The following is a 23,552-nucleotide window of genomic DNA, read 5'->3' as shown; positions in this document are numbered from 1 at the left end:
AGCAGACAGTCCCTGCCATAAAGAGCTTACAGTATAACTAGACAAGATACATAGGGTGGGGGAAGAGGTGGAACACGCAAGCAGAGTGAAAAATGTGATGGCAGCAAATATCGTATTAATTGCATGATTTTTGGGGGGGAGTGTGCGCATTTAGGTAGGAGGGCGTAAGCTTGAGGGGACGTTGACGTGAAAGAGGCTAAAGGGGTCAGGGCAGGGAAGAAGAGGGTAAAAGGGGCATTTGTGGAGTGAAGCTGAGGTGAAGAAACCATGAGGGAGTGGATTGGAGCATTGATTGATTGATTGGAGCAACCAACCAATCAAACGGGAGAGAAAGTCCAGTAAAAAATGTAGAAAGTTCTCTGAATGTTTGAAGGTCCCTTCTTTGGCTGTTTCAGCTTTTGCAGTTACTCTTACCAGATGGAGTCTCTGACTGGTTCCTCCCTAGAGTTTTTCCCCAAGGCTGAATCATTGGGGGATGGGGTGGAGGGAGACACTACCTGAGTCCTAGTGCCCCCAGAGTGTGCTTGGGAGAGGAGTGGTCCTGGCTGGGCCTCATTTTACCCCCTCCCGCCAGCACACCAGTCCCTGCTTTGGGTACTTGTATAGCTGCTTCCACTGGTTGGAGCCCATGCTTGTGCTGAGGAGGGGGGCAGTGTTCTAGTGGGTTAGATGTTTTTACCGGTTTATGATGATCTAAGTTATTTATGTCATCTTTTTATTTTGTTTGTTTTATTTGTGTCTAGATAATGGTGATAGGTGAACAATATAAATTTTAAAAAAAGATGGAGTTATATATGAAATATTCTCAAAGATAGGAAGATTATTTTTAAAGGCTTTTCAAAAATGTTTTCTCTATTTTAAGATTTAGCAGTGGAAATTCTACTTAAATGCCTCACTTATGGGTGGAGAGAAGATATTTAAATGATATGTGTGTTCTCCTTTTGAAAAAAAGGTTGCATTCTACAACTATGAAACTTTTTAATTTTGGCAACACTATTCAGTAAAAATTTAAAATAAAATCATAGTATTTTAATTGGTTGAAATACAACTTTTTCTAACAGGTTTCATAATAGCAGCTGTGTTAATCTATATTCGGGAGAGATTTATATACACACACAGAGATCATGAAACAATGGGTTTTATCATACATACTGTAAGGAGAGTGATCACGTAAGATGAGCTATTACCAGCAGGAAGGAGGGGGGAAAGGAGGAAAACCTTTTGTGGTGATAATCAAGGTGGGCCATTTGCAACAAAGCCCGTTGCCAACTCTGTTCACATATCTAGTCAGGGGACACCATCACAGGGCCTAATCACATCAGCCACACTATCAGAGACTCGTTCACCTGCGCTTCTACCAATGTGATACATGTCATCATGCCAGCAATGCCCCTCTGCCATGTACATTGGTCTAACTGGACAGTCTCTATGTAAAAGAATAAATGGACACAAACCAGACGTCAAGAATTATAACATTCAAAAACCAGTCGGAGAACACTTCAATCTCTCCGGTCACACGATTACAGACCTTAGGGTGGCTATCCTTCAACAAAAAAACCTTCAAAAACAGACTCCAACGAGAGACTGCTGAATTGGAATTAATTTGTAAACTGGATACAATTAACTTAGGCTTGAATAGAGACTGGGAGTGGATGGGTCATTACATAAAGTAAAACTATTTCCCCATGTTATTTCTCCCCCCACCCCCCCCCCCCCCCCCACTGTTCCTCAGATGTTCTTGTCAACTGCTGGAAATGGCCCACCTTGATTATCACCACAAAAGGTTTTCCTCCTTCCCCCCCTCCTTCCTGCTGGTAATAGCTCATCTTAAGTGATCACTCTCCTTACAGTGTGTAAGATAAAACCCATTGTTTCATGATCTCTGTGTGTGTATATAAATCTCCCCACTGTATTTTCCACCGAATGCATCCGATGAAGTGAGCTGTAGCTCACGAAAGCTTATGCTCAAATAAATTGGTTAGTCTCCAAGGTGCCACAAGTACTCCTTATCTTTTTTACAACTTTTTGCTTGCACTGTTGGGATTCATATTAACACTATTTTGCCCTTCTTTCTGAATTATTTTAATGACTGCAGCAAATCCACTGAACTGTCTGTCAAAATGTGGGTGGCAGGCTATTATTCCACTTAATAAATCATAATTTACAGGAGGGTTTATATCCATTTTAGGGATAAACACTTTAAGCTTTGTATTTTCATCAGCAATGTAAAATGTAATAGATACTTAAAGCTATATGTCAGAAATACAGGCATAGAATACTGAGGGGAAAATCCCAAATGTTTAGTTTTTCTGTGGGTTGGTCTACATACTGAACATTTTTTCCATCTGGTTTCATGTTCTTAGCATTTCAACAGAGGTGGTTGATGAATTGCATCTACATTATTGCCACTTACAGATTTATAAAAGGATGTTTCTTTAGTTACAGACACTCAGCAGATCAGTTAACTCAATAGGGTTGTATTGTTATATTTGCTTTGCTACTAAGCATACTTATCTTTTTTGTGCAATTGTCTTCCAGATTCATGAGAAACTGCATTACTATGAAAAACAGAGCCCTGTACCCATACTCCATGGTGCAGCAGCCTTGGCAGATGATGTAAGTGTCCCCTGCTGAGATCACTGGTACCAGGTCTCCCAAAAAACTGTCTGCAAGCAGAACTCCTCATAGTGCAAACATATGAATGTAATCCTCTGAGCTGAAATCATAAGAAGCTGCAAATGTTTCCAAAGGTGCTGTCATCACTGGGCTTATTGCTGATATTACTTTGATTTTTATTCACTTTCCTGTTGTAAAAACATGGCAAGATAGCCTCTTGTTCTGCTTTGGTAGCTACGTAATAGAAATTTCAGGTTGGAATTCAACTGGGAGGGAAAAGCTGTCAACTATTGGTGTTTTGAGAAGGTCACAGACAAGAGGAACGCTTAGAAAAATAAAGACAAATGAGATAGCTGTACTGTTGACAGGACAAGAAAAATGACAGATAATACTACAGAAATGAGGCATGTGAAATACATAAAAAGGCGGGGTTGTCCAAAAAAATACCTGTTTGAAAACAAAACAAAACAGTAGTGATTTATGGATATTAGAGCTTTCCAAATTACTTTTATATCTAAAAATAAATTATAGAACTGGTCGGCATTGATAGAGTAGTTAATTTCCTGTTACTATAATTTTTATTTTAAATGAAAAAAAATCCAACCTACATTTCTTGCAATTTGGTTAATTCCAGGATTCAGATGAATTTTGCACACACCTGTATAAACTATGACTGAATCTGAGGTAGCATGGAGAGAGAAATGTTTTATTAAACTGTGGTTTAAGTGAAATCCATCTGTCTTTGTTGTAATTGGTGATTTCAGACTTGTTGTTTTTTTTTTGATAAACACAATATGTTTTAGGATTAATTTCAAACATGGAGGCCTTGAATCTTGATGCATTTCATAAATCTTCTTTGAATGTTTAGTTATTGTTTCTATATAATGCCCATACATTTTAAATATGTATTTATCTGGCATGAAACTATTGACATATTTAGGATTACAACATATCTTACAAAATCAAGAATATCACTATGTTTGAAACTTTCATGAAAAAGCCCATTTACGAGAATTTAATCATGTTTCAGTAAGAAGATATCAACTTCCTGTGATGTATCAAATATAATAAAAAATTTAAGGTGGCATCAGAGATTTCTATTAACAATGTTTTCTTTGATGTAACTGCATTTAGGCAAATAATTATTTTGCAACCTAGAAAGGTCAGAATAATGTACTTCCAAAATTCTGTTCATTAACCTCTTGTCACACACCGTAAACCAAATTAGAGTCTGAGTGCCTTATCTTTTGAGTGCACAACTTAAAACAGTTGAAATGAGCCTGATTTCAGAAGTTCTGAGCACCTGCTCTCTGAATATCAGATCCCTTTAAGATATCTCTTGGAGTGCCTTTTTTCTTGGTGCCCAAACTAATCTCTGCCCAGTTCTGAAAATTTAGATCTTTACTATTGATCTATTTACCATTACCATTACTATTTACCATTACCATTACTACTTACCATTGATCTTTACTACACTAAATATGTAATGAAAAATTAATAGCATATGTTCTACAAGAAGTGTATGCATTAGTGATGTGAATCTGTGATTTCTGCGTAATGGTAATTTTTAAGATTTGACTTTGGTTGATACCTGGGGTTTCTAGCGCTTTTGTCATTCTTTTTGTGTAATTTGAACAGTTCACATTATGGGCCCATTCCTGTAAGGTTTGGAGTTCTACTGAATTCAAGCTAAGCACTTCTCAGAACCCAGTTTTGTGTGTGTGTGAATATGTTATCAGTACATTTTTATGGGATTGTAAATTAATTTGTACACAACATATTTTGTATAACTTTACAATACATGGAATTGGGGGATTAGAGTTGCATTAAATGTTTGGCACTCTCGTTGACAGCTAATAAGCCTTCAAGGATTTAAGAGCATGTTAGCGATATAACAGAGACAAGGTAGGTGAGGTAATATCTTTTATTGGACCAACTTCTGTTGGTGAATGAGACAAGCTTTCAAGCTACACAGGTCGTCTTCAGGTCTGGGAAAGCTACTAAAAGCATCACAGCTAAATACATGATTGAACAGATAGTTTAACATAAGTAGTTAGCACATATTCTAAGGCAGAGGTGGGCAAACTTTTTGGCCCGAGGTCCATATCAGGTTTCCGAAATTGTATGGAGGGCCAGTTAGGGGAGACTGTGCCTCCCCAAACAACCAGACATGGCCCGGCCCCCACCCCAATCCGACACTTCCTGCTTCTTGCTCCCTAAGGCCCCCCCGGGACTTCTGTCCCCATTCAACTCCCCCGTTCCCTGCCCTCTGACCGCCCCAACTGCTATCCACACCTTCACCCCCAACCACCACCCCAAACTCCCTTGCCCTCTATTTAATAAAGTAAATACTAATGGAAACTGCGTGATCATGGGAGACTTTAACTTCCCAGATACAGACTGGAGGACCAGTGCTAGTAATAATAATAGGACTCAGATTTTCCTAGATGCGATAGCTGATGGATTCCTTCATCAAGTAGTTGCTGAACCGACTAGAGGGGATGCCATTTTAGATTTAATTTTGGTGAGTAGCGAGGACCTCATAGAAGAAATGGTTGTAGGGGACAATCTTGGCTCAAGTGATCATGAGCTAATCCAGTTCAAACTAAATGGAAGGATTAACAAAAATAAATCTGCAACTAAGGTTTTTGATTTCAAAAGGACTGACTTTCAAAAATTAAGGAAATAAGTTAGGGAAGTGGATTGGACTGAAGAACTTATGGATCTAAAGGTAGAGGAGGCCTGGATTACTTTAAATCAAAGCTGCAGAAGCTATCGGAAGCCTGTATCCCAAGAAAGGGGAAAAAATTCATAGGAAGGAGTTGTAGACCAAGCTGGATGAGCAAGCATCTTAGAGAGGTGATTAAGAAGAAGCAGAAAGCATACAGGGAGTGGAAGATGGGAGGGATCAGCAAGGAAAGCTACCTAATTGAGGTCAGAACATGTAGGGATCAAGTGAGACAGGCTAAAAGTCGAGTAGAGTTGGACCTTGCAAAGGGAATTAAAACCAATAGTAAAAGGTTCTATAGCCATATAAATAAGAAGAAAACTAAGAAAGAAGAAGTGGGGCCGCTTAACACAGAGGATGGAGTGGAGGTTAAAGATAATCTAGGCATGGCCCAATATCTAAACAAATACTTTGCCTCAGTCTTTAATAAGGCTAAAGAGGATCTTAGGGATAATGGTAGCATGACAAATGGGAATGAGGATATGGAGGTAGATATTACCATATCTGAGGTAGAAGCGAAACTGAAACAGCTTAATGGGACTAAATCGGGGGGCCCAGATAATTTTCATCCAAGAATATTAAAGGAATTGGCACCTGAAATTGCAAGCCCATTAGCAAGAATTTTTAATGAATCCGTAAACTCAGGAGTGGTACCGAATGATTGGAGAATTGCTAATATAGTTCCTATTTTTAAGAAAGGAAAAAAAAGTAATCTGGATAACTACAGGCCAGTTAGTTTGACATCTGTAGTATGCAAGGTCCTGGAAAAAATTTTGAAGGAGAAATTAGTTAAGGACATTGAAGTCAATGGTAAATTGGACAAAATACAACATGGTTTTACAAAAGGTAGATTGTGCCAAACCAACCTAATCTCCTTTTTTGAAAAGGTAACAGATTTTTTAGATAAAGGAAATGCAGTGGATCTAATTTACCTAGATTTCAGTAAGGCATTTGATACCGTGCCACATGGGGAATTATTAGTTAAATTGGAGAAGATGGGGATCAATATGAACATCAAAAGGTGGATAAGGAATTGGTTAAAGGGGAGACTGCAACGGGTCCTACTGAAAGGCGAACTGTCAGGTTGGAGGGAGGTTACCAGTGGAGTTCCTCAGGGATCGGTTTTGGGACCAATCTTATTTAATCTTTTTATTACTGACCTTGGCACAAAAAGTGGGAGTGTGCTAATAAAGTTTGCAGACGATACAAAGCTGGGAGGTATTGCCAATTCGGAGAAGGATCGAGATATTATACAGGAGGATCTGGATGACCTTGTAAACTGGAGTAATAGTAATAGGATGAAATTTAATAGTGAGAAGTGTAAGGTTATGCATTTAGGGATTAATAACAAGAATTTTAGTTATAAATTGGGGACGCATCAATTAGAAGTAACGGAAGAGGAGAAGGACCTTGGAGTATTGGTTGATCATAGGATGACTATGAGCTGCCAATGTGATATGGCTGTGAAAAAAGCTAATGCGGTTTTGGGATGCATCAGGAGAGGCATTTCCAGTAGGGATAAGGAGGTTTTAGTACCGTTATACAAGGCACTGGTGAGACCTCACCTAGAATACTGTGTGCAGTTCTGGTCTCCCATGTTTAAAAAGGATGAATTCAAGCTGGAGCAGGTACAGAGAAGGGCTACTAGGATGATCCGAGGAATGGAAAACTTGTCTTATGAAAGGAGACTTAAGGAGCTTGGCTTGTTTAGCCTAACTAAAAGAAGGTTGAGGGGAGATATGATTGCTCTCTATAAATATATCAGAGGGATAAATACAGGAGAGGGAGAGGAATTATTTCAGCTCAGCACCAATGTGGACACAAGAACAAATGGGTATAAACTGGCCACCAGGAAGTTTAGACTTGAAATCAGACAAAGGTTTTTAACCATCAGAGGAGTGAAGTTTTGGAATAGCCTTCCAAGGGAAGCAGTGGGGGCAAAAGATCTATCTGGTTTTAAGATTCTACTTGATAAGTTTATGGAGGAGATGGTATGATGGGATAATGGGATTTTGGTAAGTAATTGATCTTTAAATATTCAGGGTAAATAGGCCAAATCCCCTGAGATGGGATATTAGATAGATGGGATCTGAGTTACCCAGGAAAGAATTTTCTGTAGTATCTGGCTGGTGAATCTTGCCCATATGCTCAAGGTTTAGCTGATTGCCATATTTGGGGTCGGGAAGGAATTTTCCTCCAGGGCAGATTGGAGAGGCCCTGGAGGTTTTTCGCCTTCCTCTGTAGCATGGGGCATGGTTGACTTGAGGGAGGCTTCTCTGCTCCTTGAAGTCTTTAAACCATGATTTAAGGACTTCAATAGCTCAGACATGGGTGAGGTTTTTCATAGGAGTGGGTGGGTGAGATTCTGTGGCCTGCACTGTTCAGGAGGTCAGACTAGATGATCAGAATGGTCCCTTCTGACCTTAGTATCTATGAATCTATCCAACCCCCCCGCTCCCTTCCCCCTTACCACGCTGTCTGGAGCACTGGTGGCTGGCGGCACTAGAGATACGCCACCCAGAGCACCATGACAGGCAGCCGTGCTGCCCAGAGCATTGCGCCGGCAGCACAGTGAGCTGAGGCTGCGGGGGAATAGTGGGCTAGCCTCCCCGGCTGGGAGCTCAGGAGCCAGGCAGGAGGGTCCCGTGGGCCAGATGTGGCCTACGGGCTGTAGTTTGCCCACCTCTGTTCTAAGGGATCATTCAAGATGAAGTGGCCTATTAATACCCCTGTGACCATAGGACAAAAAGAGGGGGTTAGTGGGTACAGATCATTGTAATAAGCCATAAATGCAGTGTTTTTATTAAGACCATGATTCTTAATGTCTAGCAAAATTAAAAATTTAAGTGTCTAGGCTCATCTTTTGATAGTGTTGTTCAGATTTCCTTTGAGGATGAGGACAGATAGGTCAGATATAGAATGATCGTTTTGTGAAAAGTGTTCACCTGCAGGTGTTTTTCATATCACTCTATATCTGACCTATCCATCTTCATCCTCAAAGGAATCCTGCATAACACTTTCAAAAGACAAGCCTGGGAGCTTAAATCCATAACCTAGCTAGACACTAAAAATCATGGTCTTAATAAAAACATTTCATTTATGGCTCATTACAACAATCTGTAACCCACCATTCCCCTTTTAAATTTTGTCCTATGGCTAGAGGGGTGTTAATGGGGCCTCTTCACTTTGAATGGTCCCTTAGAATATGAGACAGGTTTCAGAGTAGCAGCCGTGTTAGTCTGTATTCGCAAAAAGAAAAGGAGTACTTGTGGCACCTTAGAGACTAACAAATTTATTTGAGCATAAGCTTTCGTGAGCTACAGCTCACTTTATCGGATGCATTTGGTGGAAAATACAGTGGGGAGATTTATATACACACACAGAGAACATGAAACAATAGGTTTTATCATACACACTGTAAGGAGAGTGATGATAAAACTCATTGTTTCATGTTCTCTGTATGTGTATATAAATCTCCCCACTGTATTTTCCACCAAATGCATCCAATAAAGTGAGCTGTAGCTCAGGAAAGCTTATGCTCAAATAAATTTGTTAGTCTCTAAGGTGCCACAAGTACTCCTTTTCTTTTTAGAATATGTGCTACTTGTTCAATCTTCTAGTTAGTTGTGACACTGAGTACCTTTTCCAGACCTGAAGAAGAGCTCTGTGTACCTTAAAATCTCGTCTTGTTCACTAACAGAAATTGGTTCAATAAAATACGTTACCTCACCCACCTTGTCTCTAATATCGTGGGACTGACATGGCTACAACAACAATGCATATTAGCAATTTAACAGATGTTGTTTTTCAACAGATTTTGAATTAATGGTTCTTTTCCTGCTGCTATTAACTGTTTTATAGTTAGAAAAACAAGGAAATATTCTTATTAATAAGAAATGCCATATTTCCTATGCGTTATAAAACCAAAACATGGAACAGTGCTCCCAAAAATACTAAGCGTTTTTGAGAGTTTGTTTTTACTCTTATGATTGGTATCTTTTGATAGTAATTATGAAGGAAGCAGTTGCAACCAGGCTTCAAATCTAAACATTTTCATGCATACCCCAATTTCTTATAAGGTGAAGTTTTTATGCCAGAGGCCTGTCCACACTTTATCACAAAGTCAAGGTGTTCAGACTATACTGTGTGGTTAACATAAAATCAAAAACTACATAAAATATATTATTATAATGCAAATGCTCACTCAGAAACCAGATCCTTTAAAAACTGTTATTTGAATCAGTACTGTGCTGATGTAAAGACTTTCACAACTTTCTCTCTAAACCCCCAAATGTCTTCACTCCCGTATCCCCTCTCTGTCCTACCTGTGTTCTGGCATGGCCTCTCCTCTTTCTCCTCTTGGCTCTGGTTTGCTCTTTCTTAGGATTACTTCATATTCCCCTCTCTGTAGTGGTTTCCCTCTATAAAATTAGGTGAAGAATGTACTAGGTAAGATGCAACAATTCCCTTAAAAGGAAGAATTTCAGAAGAGCATCTCTGAGACTTGTGTTCCTGCAATCCTCCATGTGTTCAGGTGATCAGTCATGGCAACAATACATACCCAATGTACACCGCAGAGGTCATACCAGAAATAACTCCTTACATTAAAAAAAACCCTACAAAATAACGTACTACTTCCAAAAATGTAGCAACAGCTGGAGTGCCTTTTATACGCATACCAGCAAACATTCTCTTCAGTGTCTGTTTCCCTATAGGCAACATCAGTGATACTATAGATGCTTTACATTTTTATAGGAATAGTATTTCCTTCTGAAGACTTTAGTCGAGAACAAGATTTTTTTTTCGCTTTTTCAGCTATTCAGAGCTTTTTTTTTCCCAAGTTTATAAGATTTTTTTTTTTTAAAAAAAACCCTTTAAAATTCTCATGATTTTTCTGTTTCCTCCTTGCTATGGAATACAACTGTTCTGAAGCTTGAATATTCACGCCTGTGCATGTGTCCATTATCTTAGAGGATCAGCTCTGCTATAATTTACCATTTGTGTGTAACACAATTTAAAGAAAAAAAACTGATTTGAACCTGTTAATAATCTTACTCATTAAGGAATGTGTCTTTGTCAGTGAAGCTGCCATTGGTGGACTTTAATCAATAGTAATGAGCAGTATGAAGCCAAGGCAAGAGAGTACAAAGGTAAGTGCTTAACTGCCCCAGAAGACGCTAGGAGCTAGTATCATCACAGATCGGTTTCAGCTTCTTAAAACTAACTTGAAAAACCATACTACACTAGACCTGTCATTAGTTTGCATTGTTGCTTGGTTTTATGTGCCTGAAAACACTTCACTCTGCTGACCTCTAAGCTGATTTCCTGTTGTAAACACCTATAGTATTAATATATGAATATAATAATAATACCTAGCTCTTGGGTATGAGTACTTGGGTATGAGTACTATGGCAAAGTACTTTACTGCTGTTTATGATAAATTTCTGTCTGTGTGGGTCAGAGTTAAACAGTTATTAGAATGTATATGGTGAACTTTCTTGTCAATCTTATTAATCCTAAATCTGAATTGTAAGGGTAATGGAAAATATATGGAAATTATTCTTTTTGTTTATTCTAGCTGTTTTTATTTTTTTAATGCTTAGGATTTTATAATTGTGTGATGGAGATATATATTGGATAAAAGTTACATTATTCATTTAGCAACTTCTTCTGAAAATCTTTTAGTTTGATTTCTGTGAACTGAAAGTATTTTTAACTTTAGTATTTAGATAAATAAAATTACTTGCTGCAAATAACCATTTTTCTTTGAGACATTTTTATAGTATTTATTTAACATTAAAAAGTGATTATATGAAATCATTTTGGATGATGTACTGTGTAAAACTTCATAATTCTAGACCAGATTTCAGTGATGTGAAATGTGTTTTGGCTTTTTGCTGCTCTGGAAAAATAGCTGACTCTGAAATCCTATAGTAGTAAAAATATGCAACTTAAATCCAAATTAGTTAAGAATTTAGTGATAAGAAAAACTCAAACATGAGGAAAGTAGCTCTGGGATTAAATGTTAGACTGTTGATCTATTGTTCACCAAATCGCAACGTTTAATATTACCAAACATAAATTACTGATCTTGTTGTTAGGACATATTCTGTAGATTTTGCGTGCTTGAATAGCTGGTGACCTGTTATAGGTCATAGTATGGTTAACCTGCTTTACATTTTAACAAGCTACTTGCCATGTATGTGTAAACATAATAAAAGGTTCAGACTGCTTGCTCTGTAGGGGCACTTTGCTTCCCTACACCAGCCCTAAACAGCAGAGCTACTGTGGGTTTTTGGAAGCAGTGTGGATTTCACCACCTCATTCAGAAGCTGTTTTTTATAGACAGTGTCAAAGTTTGATCCAGTCGTTTTTACAAGCAGTTCTTTGTCTGCATGCAAAGGACCATTCACTTAAATGAAGTGCTGGGATTTGCTCTCTTTGCTATAAATCAGAATGCGATCTGGCTGCACTGTTGCCAGATATGATTACTTGAGTTAAACTGAGCCGAAAGGCCTGGCTTAAATCTGGTCCACTGAGGGCCAGAAAAGAAGCGCAATGATTGATGGTCTGTTTTTCTTCATGCTGGCTTCTGTTTGAACACACTGGAAAGTAATAACCTTGAACAGGATAGATTCTCAGTTGTCACTGAGGCACTGGGTAAAACAATGCTCTTGCTAATGTTCTTTGTGTCAATTCAATCTCCCTCACAGCTGGCTGAGGAGCTGCAGAGCAAGCCACTGAACACTGAGATCGGAGAGCTGTTGAAACTACTGTCAAAACCAAATATCAAGGTGAGGATGTGTTACACCTGCAGATCACACGCATACCCATTTCCTAAGGCTCCAGAAGGTTTTGTCTGTTTCAGTCAACTTTTTCAAATACTAGGAAGGAGAGACTCAGTATTAATAGCAAAAAGGTACTGCAAGAAAGGCAGTTAGTATTACCAGTAGATTGTAATTGTTACTGACATTCACAAAAGAATTTCAGTGGAGCAGTATTAGTTATTTACAACAGCTGCTTTAAAAAAAAAAGGTGTTTAAGAAACTAAACTTGCACAATAATTTTTTTCAAATGTCTTTTAGTAAATGTATAAATATGTTGAAACCACTGTTATGACTTAACTATAATTTGCTTTTTAATTGATGACTGGTACAGAATACATGAATTAAAGTGAAAAGTGTGAGTAATATATATAAAGAGTAGGATTTTATACCTTGGATGATGCATATAGTTAATGTAGTTCTCAAAAACCATCCAAAATTCTCCCAGTTATCCTACAAATCCTCATAGGATTCCATAAAATGCCCTACATCAGGGATTCAGCACTTTTTAGCTGATAGTAATATATGTATGCTATAATGAAATTTAACCCATATTAGCAGCTTCTTCAGTTTGTTTTTCACTAGGGATGGGATGAAAAAGTAAGTTAAACAGGTATACACTAGTCACTAATGTATGTGTTCCTGCATCTGAGTTAATGACTATTTAGATAATAGCTATTTTCGTGGTGCAGGAGCACAAGTAGCTCCATATAGCGGAGTTACCTCTTTATAGTCCCTCTGATGCTCAGTTTTATGCAATGGCAGTAGTTCAACAGTCAGGGTACTGTAGTACCTATTAACTGTTATAAGACTGAAGGCATAGAGCAATGATGCTTTCTATTCTCAAGGTCTTGCTATGCACGTATGATTTTTGTTGTTGTCCCACACCTGTGTTGCAAGGTGATAGCCTGCTTTTGGTCTGAGGTGATAGACAATACCTAAACTTTCTTAGCATGTTTCATTCAGCCTGCCATTCAAAAAAATGCCGTTCCTCATTATCCACACCTATATGTTACTGAATATTTTCAGGTGGCGGTAGACCGTGCATATTTTTCAACATTGAGGCCTTAATGGAATGAGTCTAAAGGCTGTTCTCTGGTCCCAATTGTATTGTTTTAAGAAACTAAATCACCACCTTTCATAAGGAGTTATAAAGGTGTAACCTATTCTTTCAATGTGGTTGTTTGTCCTGCTGCAGTGGCTAGGTCAAGTGTGGAGGCAAGAGTGAGGTGATAACCCTGTCCTTGTGGTATAGCATCTGGAGGGGGAACAAAGAGCCACTCTGTTTTAGCATGGGTTACAATGGCTGTCTATGCTGATAAATTTGGACTGCTCTACACAAATTCAGCTTGTTTTCTTTGATGGGTTACTGGTTCTTGATTGGGACCTCTAGGTGCTACCCCAATACAGATAAGTTTTTGGTAAAATTTATTGAATTTTTGTCAGCATGTTCACTCACTAAACAGTGACTTCTGGTATTCTCCAGAATACCATTGATAAAAACTGTCTTTCCCATTCAATGATGTATACTTATGCAATTATCTTGTTCCTCTTGCTGAGTGGTTACTAGAGTTAAGTGGCTTACTATATATCCATGTAATGGTTGAGTTATCATTCTGAACTTGGCATCTTTTGTGTGTTTGGATAGGACATAACTGAGAGGATTCAGTTGTTCCTGTATTTGTCTTACAACAAGGATTTCTGGCTTTCTGTTCCAAACCCTTTCCTCCCAGAGTGCAATGTCTATGCAGTGTGGTTCGTGTGGTGCTGTCATTGAGCCTCGAGCCTTTTTATTTTACCGTCCAGGTAGGGGCTCTGCAGAAGGACTCTTAAGTGTTAGCATGCTCCTTCACAATTATATTTGCCACTATGTGGCATCCCGTTCTCCTCATGAATATGCTAGCATTACATATTGATTACATGCACCCATCCCACTACTTAGTATCTCATTAGTCTTAGGGCCTCTGTTTTTTAGTTTTAACTAGCTAAACTCATTGTGACAGTCTTAATGGGATTTCTGGGAGAAAAACATATGTTCCCACGTATAACCTGTTGCCTGTTACTGCACTAGTATGAATCTAACAGCCACATTAACATAGCTGAATACCCTTTTTGGCTACAGGAAAATGAAATGGCTGGACAGACTGTAACAGACTCTTTGTGTAACCCTGCTGGGCAATCCTGAGTAAGACAGAAACTCCTCACCTCCCTGCATGGCTGATCTTGCTAGACCTTGGGCCTGGGCATGGGCATGAGTGGAGAGAAGGGACTGTATGCCTGATACTCTTGCGACACACCTAGGCAAGTGGGTAGTGAGGGGAGGTCTCTCCCCCTGACATATTAGCCAAGAAAGAATATGATATATTCAGTAATGGGCTCTGGATTAATTATTTCCTTTCATCCTTTGCCCCTCTGCACCCCGCTCCCCCTGCTGGGCAAAGGGGGAAGCAGGGAGGGAGCTCTGATTCCTTATAGTCATAATTCTTCCGTACTCCTTGGACTGTGCAACTATGTGTTGCCTTTATGCAGTTTATTGAGCAGTGTCTAGCCCTACTGAATTATTACATACAGAACTGATATTGACTCCTGAAAAGTGGTGGGGTGCTTTGGGGGTTTTTTTTGGGGGAAGAGGGGTTGGTCTGGGGGAAAATGTTCTATAGAGCAGTTTCTAAACAGCTAAAATCTCCTGGGATAACTAAATATTTTTTTCAATCGTGAAAATTGTTCACAACTTGGTTTATATGGTAACTGGAGGTTATTGTTCTGCTGGGGGATCTTCCTCTCCTGACTCAGTTTATAACTGCGATTGTACCTGGGGCCAGATGGAGTATTTCCTGTTTTCCTCCATCCCTGCTTTAATCTCTTCACTGCCCAGCTGCATTACACCAAGATAGTGATCCCACCAGCTTTGTTGTGAAGAGGGTCGGACACAGGACAGTGAATGTAAGATCAGTGGCACCCAGGCTGTACAGGATTAATTAGCAATAAGGTCTAGAGGTTTTTAGCAACTGCATTAATTAGGTGAGCACAATAAAACATTATGAAGTTAACTTTTACTGATAAGATGTCTGAGTATGTGTACTTCTTATCTATTGGTTTTGTAAAGCACTGACAAGTTCATGTTATCCATTGTTGTTTCCCATTCACAAAGAAATGTCCTGAAGCAAGAAATAACTTCCACAAGAGACATTTAATTAGTTGGAATTGCGACGTTTAAAATGTAATTCAAACTCATCCCAAGGATATTCTTTTGCAAAGGATAGATTTTAAATTTATAGAGACTTTGCTAATATTTTTAAAACTTCACATAATAATCTACCACACCTACCTCAAAATTCCTCTTCCTATACTGACAGGTTTCAGAGTAGCAGCCGTGTTAGTCTGTATTCGCAAAAAGAAGAGGAGTTCTTGTGGCACCTTAGAGACTAACAAATTTATTTGAGCATAAGCTTTCGTGAGCTACAGCTCACTTAATTAAATGCACTTGAAATGGAGACTTTTATCTCCTCCAGTTAAAACAGAACCCTGAAACAGACAAAAGTGTTTGACTCCAGGAAGAAATCCAAGTGGTTTTCTTCATCTGTGCATAAAATATCTGAGAGTGGATTAGGACCAAGCACTACAGTTTGAGGAAAGACCATGTGCTTGTTCGGCCATACAGGTTTAAAATACAGCTGCAGAATCCTATGAATGTGAACCATTCTAACAGCTAGTGTTGTTATATTTGCAGTATTGGATATTGAGTTATGATTTAAACATTGCATCATTACTGATATCTAAAACATAAACAAACATTTTCATATTTTATAACTTATTCTCACTTTGTCAGCCTGTTCATCACAAATTTATAACGTAGACTGATAGTCTTGCCTCACTCCTCAGACATAATCTAATGTTAAAATACGTAGTGAGGTGTACAACTTCTGTAACTTCCTTGTACAAATATTGACTTAATATAGCTTAACTCATTCCTCTATAGTCAATAGGTTCAAAAGGTCAATTTAACATTAGTGTTTTTGTTTACAATTTGATATCTGGCACCCTAATAGTGATCACCATTGGCTAGATTACTCACCAACATGAGTAAGTTTTACACAATCTAACTCTTGAAAAAGGATATTATTTGTGGTATTGGCACAATGGGAGCTTAAAGTCTCAGGGTTTGTATTTTGTGTACTTAATAGATTATGTAACCTTGTTTCCCGTAATGATATAACAGTAGTATAATTAACACAAGCCACACCTCAATGGCCTACAGTATGTGTGACATTGTAGTGTGGTATGGAGATTAAATGTAGTAGGAGAGCTCTGAGTTAATATTTATTTGTGTACATATACAATAGTTATAGGTAACTGTCGATCCACTGAATCATGCTGTACATGTAAAGGTCTAGTCAGGTGCCCGATGAATCAGCTTATGGCTGACAAGCCCAGTTAGGGAGCAACAGGGCTTGTTACCAATTTCATAGATCCATGTATTGCCTGAGTTGAAGTCCAAGATTACAGCACGCTGCTTTCTTCTTTCTCGCATTGCTTCCATCCTCTGAATCAAAGCTGCTTCGTGTTGAGCTGCACCCAGTGCCAGATACTCCCTCCAGATTGAACTGGATTCTGTGCGCACCGCTCCCGGTTTTCTACATTGATGTTGAATGACTTAATATCATTTTTGCACACGTCATGGTCCTGTCATAAAGGGAACCCCGCTTTCTAGAGCCACCTCACATCTCCCTGTACAAAATATTCTTGGGGATACAATCTCTTCCCATTCTCCTGACATGACCAAGCCACCGCAACCTCCTCTTCTTGATAATAGTTTTTAAGTGTCAGTCCTACACGCTCCAGCACCTCTGTGTTTGGTATTTTGTCTTCCCACTTTATTTTCAGGCATCTCATATGGAAACTGTTCAGTCTCCTGACATGCCTATATATATTTATATAAATATATAATAGTTAACTATAGGATATAATGTACTATGTTTCTTTAAGCTATGCAGCTTAGTTTTGTGCTACTGTTTGTGTACAAAGAAAAGGAGTACTTGTGGCACCTTAGACTAACAAATTTATTTATTTATTTATTTATTTTTTAGTATTTAAATTTATAAATAAATTTGTTAGTCTCTTAGATGCCACAAGTACTCCTTTTCTTTTTGCAAATAGAGCCTAACACGGCTGCTACTCTGAAACCTGTTTGTGTACACTGCATAAATTTGTTTACTCAGTGTCAGTAAACAAAACCTGTATCATAGAGTCCTGGAAAGTGAGAACCTTATCATCTGTGTTCCCCAGCTGTCTGTTTTAGTGTGTATTACAACAGCAGTGTTCAGAGATCATATCCTGAGACTCTTACTGTCTTAGCAAAACAGATCTCCTACTAAATTGCCTTCTGAAATTTTTTAATACACTGAGACGGCTACCTTGTGCATCTTTTTCAAAACAACCAGCCAGAAGTAGTAGTTTAAGGCATTTTAAAAGGCTTTATTCAGCAAAGTATTGTTACCTTTCAGTTAAACAGAATATAGAACTATTGCATCTTGGCAGCTTCTTCAACTACCCTGGGCCCTTGTTTAGCCATCACAAACAAAGACACACACAACCTGCTGCTAAAACGAAAAACCTCCTGAGAACATATCCAGTCTCCTGGCCCTGATTATTTCTGGGCTTTTTTATCATTAGACTTTATATTTTATCTCTCTAAGAAGTTTGTTAATAAAAATGAAGCTGGCCCTTTAAATTAGATTCATAGATTCGTAGATACTAAGGTCAGAAGGGACCATTCTGATCATCTAGTTCGACCTCCTGCACAGCGCAGGCCACAGAATCTCACCCACCGACTCCTACGAAAAACCTCACCTATAAGTTTGTATATCCCCTACCCCAAATTAGTTAATATCCTCAGCAGCTATCCTCCATCATTTTCATCATAATTTTTTGCTCATATAGAGAGCCCTGAGTGGATACACAATTTGTATCTGCATCCATCTGCGATATGCAAAAATGGTCTGCGGATCTAAAGCAGATCTCTGCAGATTTGCAGGACTCTACTCATATGGCGTGACTTTTTCAAAGTTTTCTAATTCCTGGAATAAAGCTGTAAATTATATATTTGTAGCTCTGTTTCCAGCTGACCTTGCTTCTTCAGTAAGATAATAGTTTGATGAATAACTTGTACTTTCAATACTCTTATTTTACATTGCAACTGTGCTGCTGGATAGACATATAAACTGTGATGATAGGGTACTGTGCATACTTGAGTGAAATCTATGCAGTTACCTCTTTATCAGACCTGTGATTTAAAAAAAAACACAAAAAAGAGCTTTTGTCAAGAGTAACCACAGATTCCCAATAAGGTCTCAATACTGCATATAGGTAATGAACTAAAGGTGTGTATTATTTCTCAAACTATACCAGATTGATACTTTGGATTCTTTCCAGATGAGTCATACATGGTGGGTTTTTCTACTTCTGGGAACAGACACACAATTTACATATAACCATAAGACCCAGGAACACATCTCTGGAATCACTTTCTCAACGGAGGAGAATATCCTTTAAGAATGTCACTTCAACTCTTAACAGAATTTCCTTTTTATATCAACATCAAAATATGCAGACCTTCATTTTACATGGAGCCTGTATACATCCTAAAAGGTCCAGGTAAAATTAATTGTTCGCTAAAGCGTCCTGTTTTAGATAATTGTCTATATTTTCAGAGCGACACTCTATCCGCAGATTCTAGTGAATGGTTGAAACAGAAATAGGGAATGCAGTGCAACACTGAGGCTATCTCCTGCCCTTGTGTTGCTCAGGAATGATTTTTATTGCATTCTGTTGTTTGTTTTGTTTTAAATAAAACTTTTCCAAAACTCAGTAGTCAATTATAAATTATTATTTGGGCCACAAAAACAATTGTACACTGATGGTTGGAACCTTCTCCTTCTACAGTCCTTTTTTGGCTTCAGCTGTGTGATGGGGTATTCACCCCACACTTGCCTTGAAAGGGTTAATATAGATTGAGAAGGGGACTAATTAACCCAACAGGCACAGCTGCGGGAAATCCCCTGCCTCGGGCTGAGTTTATGTGGTGTTTAGATGTATCTTGTAATTATTAGAATTGGGAGTCTGAAAGGACAGGAAACCGGAAGGAGTGGGGAGGAGTTGAGAGGCTGGGAGAGAGCTACAGAGGGTGCAGAAGCAGCTTAGTAAAGAGGTTTCCACTTTGAAAATAAAGTCCTGTTGAAGTTTGTTAATACCTTGCTTGGTTGATACAACAGTTTATAAAGACGGGACATTGGCAGCAATGGGGACTGCTGGGAAATAGGCTGCAGTTACTCCCTGGAAGGAAGGAGTTGAGGCTGGTGAACCCAGGGAAGCGGGGAAGCTAGAAGGTAAGGAAAGGCAGTAAGATCTAAAAGGGAACAGACCTTGACTGCTGACTAGAGGGTCTCTCAGCTGGAATCCAGAGTAGAAGGCAGGCTTGGGTTCTCCTGCCAACCACAGAGACAGTGGCCCCAACAGGCAATGAATGAGAAGGCTGCCTAAGACTGAGGAAGAAAGACTTTGGTGCCCTGGAAGGGGAAAAAGCATAGTGCAATCTGGCTGGAGGACCAAGTCACAAAGAGGAGGCTGCAGTACCCAGAGCAAGAGAGGTGCTGGAGAGAGAGAGAGAGAGATCATAAGGAAAAGCACTGGATCTGGCAGAGAGCTATTCCCCAGAATGACCAGGAGGAAGCGCCCCCATGACAAGCTGGTACAGAAGAAGCTTCCGATAGATGATTGTGTGTTTAAATGACTCGATAAATCAGATATTTTCCATGACTCATGGATTGTTTTAATTGTCAGGCTTCATTTGAAATGCAGAATATTTACAAAGTGCTCTCTAAGTAGAGGATGTTCCTGCTTCTGTCTGTTCTCTCTTTCCTTATCTATCTTGAAGGTGAAATATCTTTCTCTTTAGTGAAGGCTACAGCATGTTGAAATTTGAGTGAAAATCCATCTAAGTGTACACAGATTTATCTCTGGTTTTGTGACGTAGAACTCCATAGTATTCTGTTCTCTAAGTATGATTATCCAACCTAAACTTCCCCCACTGCAACTTGAGACCATTACTCCTTGTTCTGTCATCTGGTACCACTGAGAACGGTCTAGATCCATCCTCTTTGGAAACCCCTCTCAGGTAGTTGAAAGCAGCTATCAAATCCCCCCTCATTCTTCTCTTCCGCAGACTAAACAATCCCAGTTCCCTCAGCCTCTCCTCATAAGTCATGTGTTCCAGTCCCCTAATCATTTTTGTTGCCCTCCGCTGGACATTTTCCAATTTTTCCATATCCTTCTTGTAACGTGGGACCCAAAACTGGACACAGTACTCCAGATGAGGCCTCACCGATGTCGAATAGAGGGGAACGATCACGTCCCTCGATCTGCTGGCAATGCCCCCTACTTATACATCCCAAAATGTCATTGGCCTTCTTGGCAACAACGGCATGTTGTTGACTCATATCCAGCTTCTCATCCACTGTAACTCCTAGGTCCTTTTCTGCATAACTGTTGCCTAGCCATTTGATCCCTAGTCTGTAACGGTGCATGGGATTCTTCCGTCCTAAGTGCAGGACTCTGCACTTGTCCTTGTTGAACCTCATCAGATTTCTTTTGGCCCAATCCTCTAATTTGTCTAGGTCCCTCTGTATCCTATCCCTACCCTCCAGCATATCTACCATTCCTCCCACTTTAGTGTCATCTGAAAACTTGCTGAGGGTGCAATCCACACCATCCTCCAGATCATTAATGAAGATATTGAACAAAACAGGCCCGAGGACTGACCCTTGGCGCACTCCACTTGATACCGGCTGCTAGACATGGAGCCATTGATCACTACCCATTGAGCCTGACAACCTAGCCAACTTTCTATCCACCTTATAGTCCATTCATCCATCCCATAAGAATACTATGGGAGACCGTGTCAAAAGCTTTGCTAAAGTCTAGGAACAACATGCCCACTGCTTTCCCCTCATCCACAGAGCCAGTTTTCTCATCATAGAAGGCAATTAGATTAGTCAGGCATGACTTGCCCTTGGTGAATCCATGCTGACTGTTTCTGATCACTTTCCTCTCCTCTAAGTGCTTCAGAATTGATTCCTTGAGGACCTGCTCCATGATTTTTCCAGGGACTGAGGTGAGGCTGATTGGCCTGTAGTTCCCAGGATCCTCCTTTTTCCCTTTTTTAAAGATGTGCACTACATTAGCCTTTTTCCAGTCGTCCAGGACTTTCCCCAATCACCATGAGTTTTCAAAGATAATGGCCAATGGCTCTGCAATCACATCCGCCAACTCCTTTAGCACTCTCGGATGCAGCACATCCGGCCCCATGGACTTGTGCTCTTCCAGCTTTTCTAAATAGTCCCGAACCACTTCTTTCTCCACAGAGGGCTGGCCACCTCCTCCCCATGCTGTGCTGCCCTGTGCAGTAGTCTGGGAGCTGACCTTGTTCGTGAAGACAGAGGCAAAAAAAGCATTGAGTACATTAGCTTTTTCCACATCCTCTGTCACTAGGTTGCCTCCCTCATTCAGTAAAGGGCCCACACTTTCCTTGACTTTCTTCTTGTTGCTAACATACCATTCTTGTTACTCTTAACATCTCTTGCTAGCTGCACCTCCAGGTGTGATTTGGCCTTCCTGATTTCACTCCTGCAATATTTTTATACTCTTTCCTGGTCATTTGTCCCATCTTGCACTTCTTATAAGGTTCTTTTTTGTGTTTAAGATCAGCAAGGATTTCACTGTGAAGCCAAGCTGGTAGCCTGCCATATTTACTATTCTTTCTACACATCGGGATGGTTTGTCCCTGTAACCTCAATAAGGATTCTTTAAAACACAGCCAGCTCTCCTGGACTCCTTTCCCCCTCATGTTCTCCCAGGGGATCCTGCCCATCAGTTCCCGGAGGGAGTCAAAGTCTGCTTTTCTGAAGTCCAGGGTCCGTATTCTGCTGCTCTCCTTTCTTCCCTGTGTCAGGATCCTGAACTCGACCATCTCATGGTCACTGCCTCCCAGGTTCCCATCCACTTTTGCTTCCCCTACTAATTCTTCCTGGTTTGTGAGCAGCAGGTCAAGAAGAGCTCTGCCTCTAGTTGGTTCCTCCAGCACTTTCACCAGGAAATTGTCCCCTACACTTTCCAAAAACTTCCTGGATTGTCTGTGCACCGCTATATTGTTCTTCCAGAAGATATCAGAATGATTGACATCTCCCATGAGAACCAGGGCCTGCGATCTAGTAACTTCCGTGAGTTGCCGGAAGAAAGCCTCGTCCACCTCATCCCCCTGGTCCGGTGGTCTACAGCAGACTCCCAGCATGACATCACCTTTGTTGCTCACACTTCTAAACTTAATCCAGAGACTCTTGGGTTTTTCTGCAGTTTCATACTTGAGCTCTGAGCAGTCATACTGCTCCCTTACATACAATGCAACTGAATATTATTATAACCTAGAAATCCCAAATGACATTTTAAAGGTTTCAATTTCTATTCCAGTTTTAACTGGAAAAAACATTCCATGATTAAAAACTCTCCATTCCTTCTTTAACAAGCTGACAAAGCTTTGTTCTGTTTGATACAGAGCCGTGGTACATGAGTACAATTTTTCTTAATTTTTAAAATTTTAAATTCTAAAAACTAAAGCAATAAAGCTTAGGAATTAATATTTCAGGCAGCTAAATTTTGTTACTCTGGCTCCAGGCCAGAAGGATTGTTCTGTCACAAAAAGAATGCCATGTCAATTTAATCCATTTTTTTCTGGGTTTTGATTCACTTTGAAATGGAGATTGTTATAGATGACAGATGATTCAGGTTTTACTTTTATTTAACACTGAGATTTTAATAACAGCAGTTGAATGCCTAATTTCCTACATATCACACGGTTGAATTTACCTCTTCAAATTAATTCCAGTCAGAGAAAGTTTAGTGTGTTTTGATGTGTGTAAAATAAGTATTGTTATTACCTGTGGGCTAGCCAGCAGTTGGAGTCGTATTAAAAAATCTAAGCCACTGTGCTGAAAATTATTTTTAAAAATGTTGATATCTCTTCTGCTTTGGAGAAGCATGGAATTTTTTTCTGACCACTTAACAATGCCTCTGATCTTTCTGACTGTGTGTAATGGAATTCTTTACCTACTGTTTGTTTGGGTATATTAAAAGGATTGCCAACCCCTGGCATGAAGTGCAAAAGAAATACATATCACGAGCACAAGGCACAACTGCGAATGACTGAATGTATCAAGGTATAAGAGAATCTAACCTATGTGGGGTACTTCAGAAACTGTACCTGTAGCTGTACTCAGAACAAGCACTGGACATTCTTATAAGTATTTTTCTGGGCTACTCTCTTATTACATTAG

The 23,552-nt window shown here is 39.5% G+C and overlaps 1 protein-coding gene across 7 annotated transcripts in view; it reads left to right on the top strand.

The window, feature by feature from the left end:
- MPP7 (membrane palmitoylated protein 7) overlaps nucleotides 1-23,552 on the top strand; it is a 340,879-nt gene that overhangs the window by 203,525 nt on the left and 113,802 nt on the right. For all 7 annotated transcript variants that reach the window (XM_043509503.1, XM_043509502.1, XM_043509504.1 and 4 more), the window contains 2 exons: nucleotides 2,539-2,616; nucleotides 12,058-12,138. In XM_043509503.1, coding sequence (XP_043365438.1) covers nucleotides 2,539-2,616; nucleotides 12,058-12,138 — 159 coding nt within the window. The remainder of the gene's footprint in view (nucleotides 1-2,538; nucleotides 2,617-12,057; nucleotides 12,139-23,552) is intronic.

Source organism: Dermochelys coriacea, chromosome 2 (genome assembly GCF_009764565.3).
Source record: "Dermochelys coriacea isolate rDerCor1 chromosome 2, rDerCor1.pri.v4, whole genome shotgun sequence".
Classification (NCBI taxonomy): Eukaryota; Metazoa; Chordata; order Testudines; family Dermochelyidae; genus Dermochelys; species Dermochelys coriacea.
The sequence above is the reverse complement of the archived record's forward strand: the minus strand, read 5'-3'. Positions and strand labels throughout refer to the sequence as shown.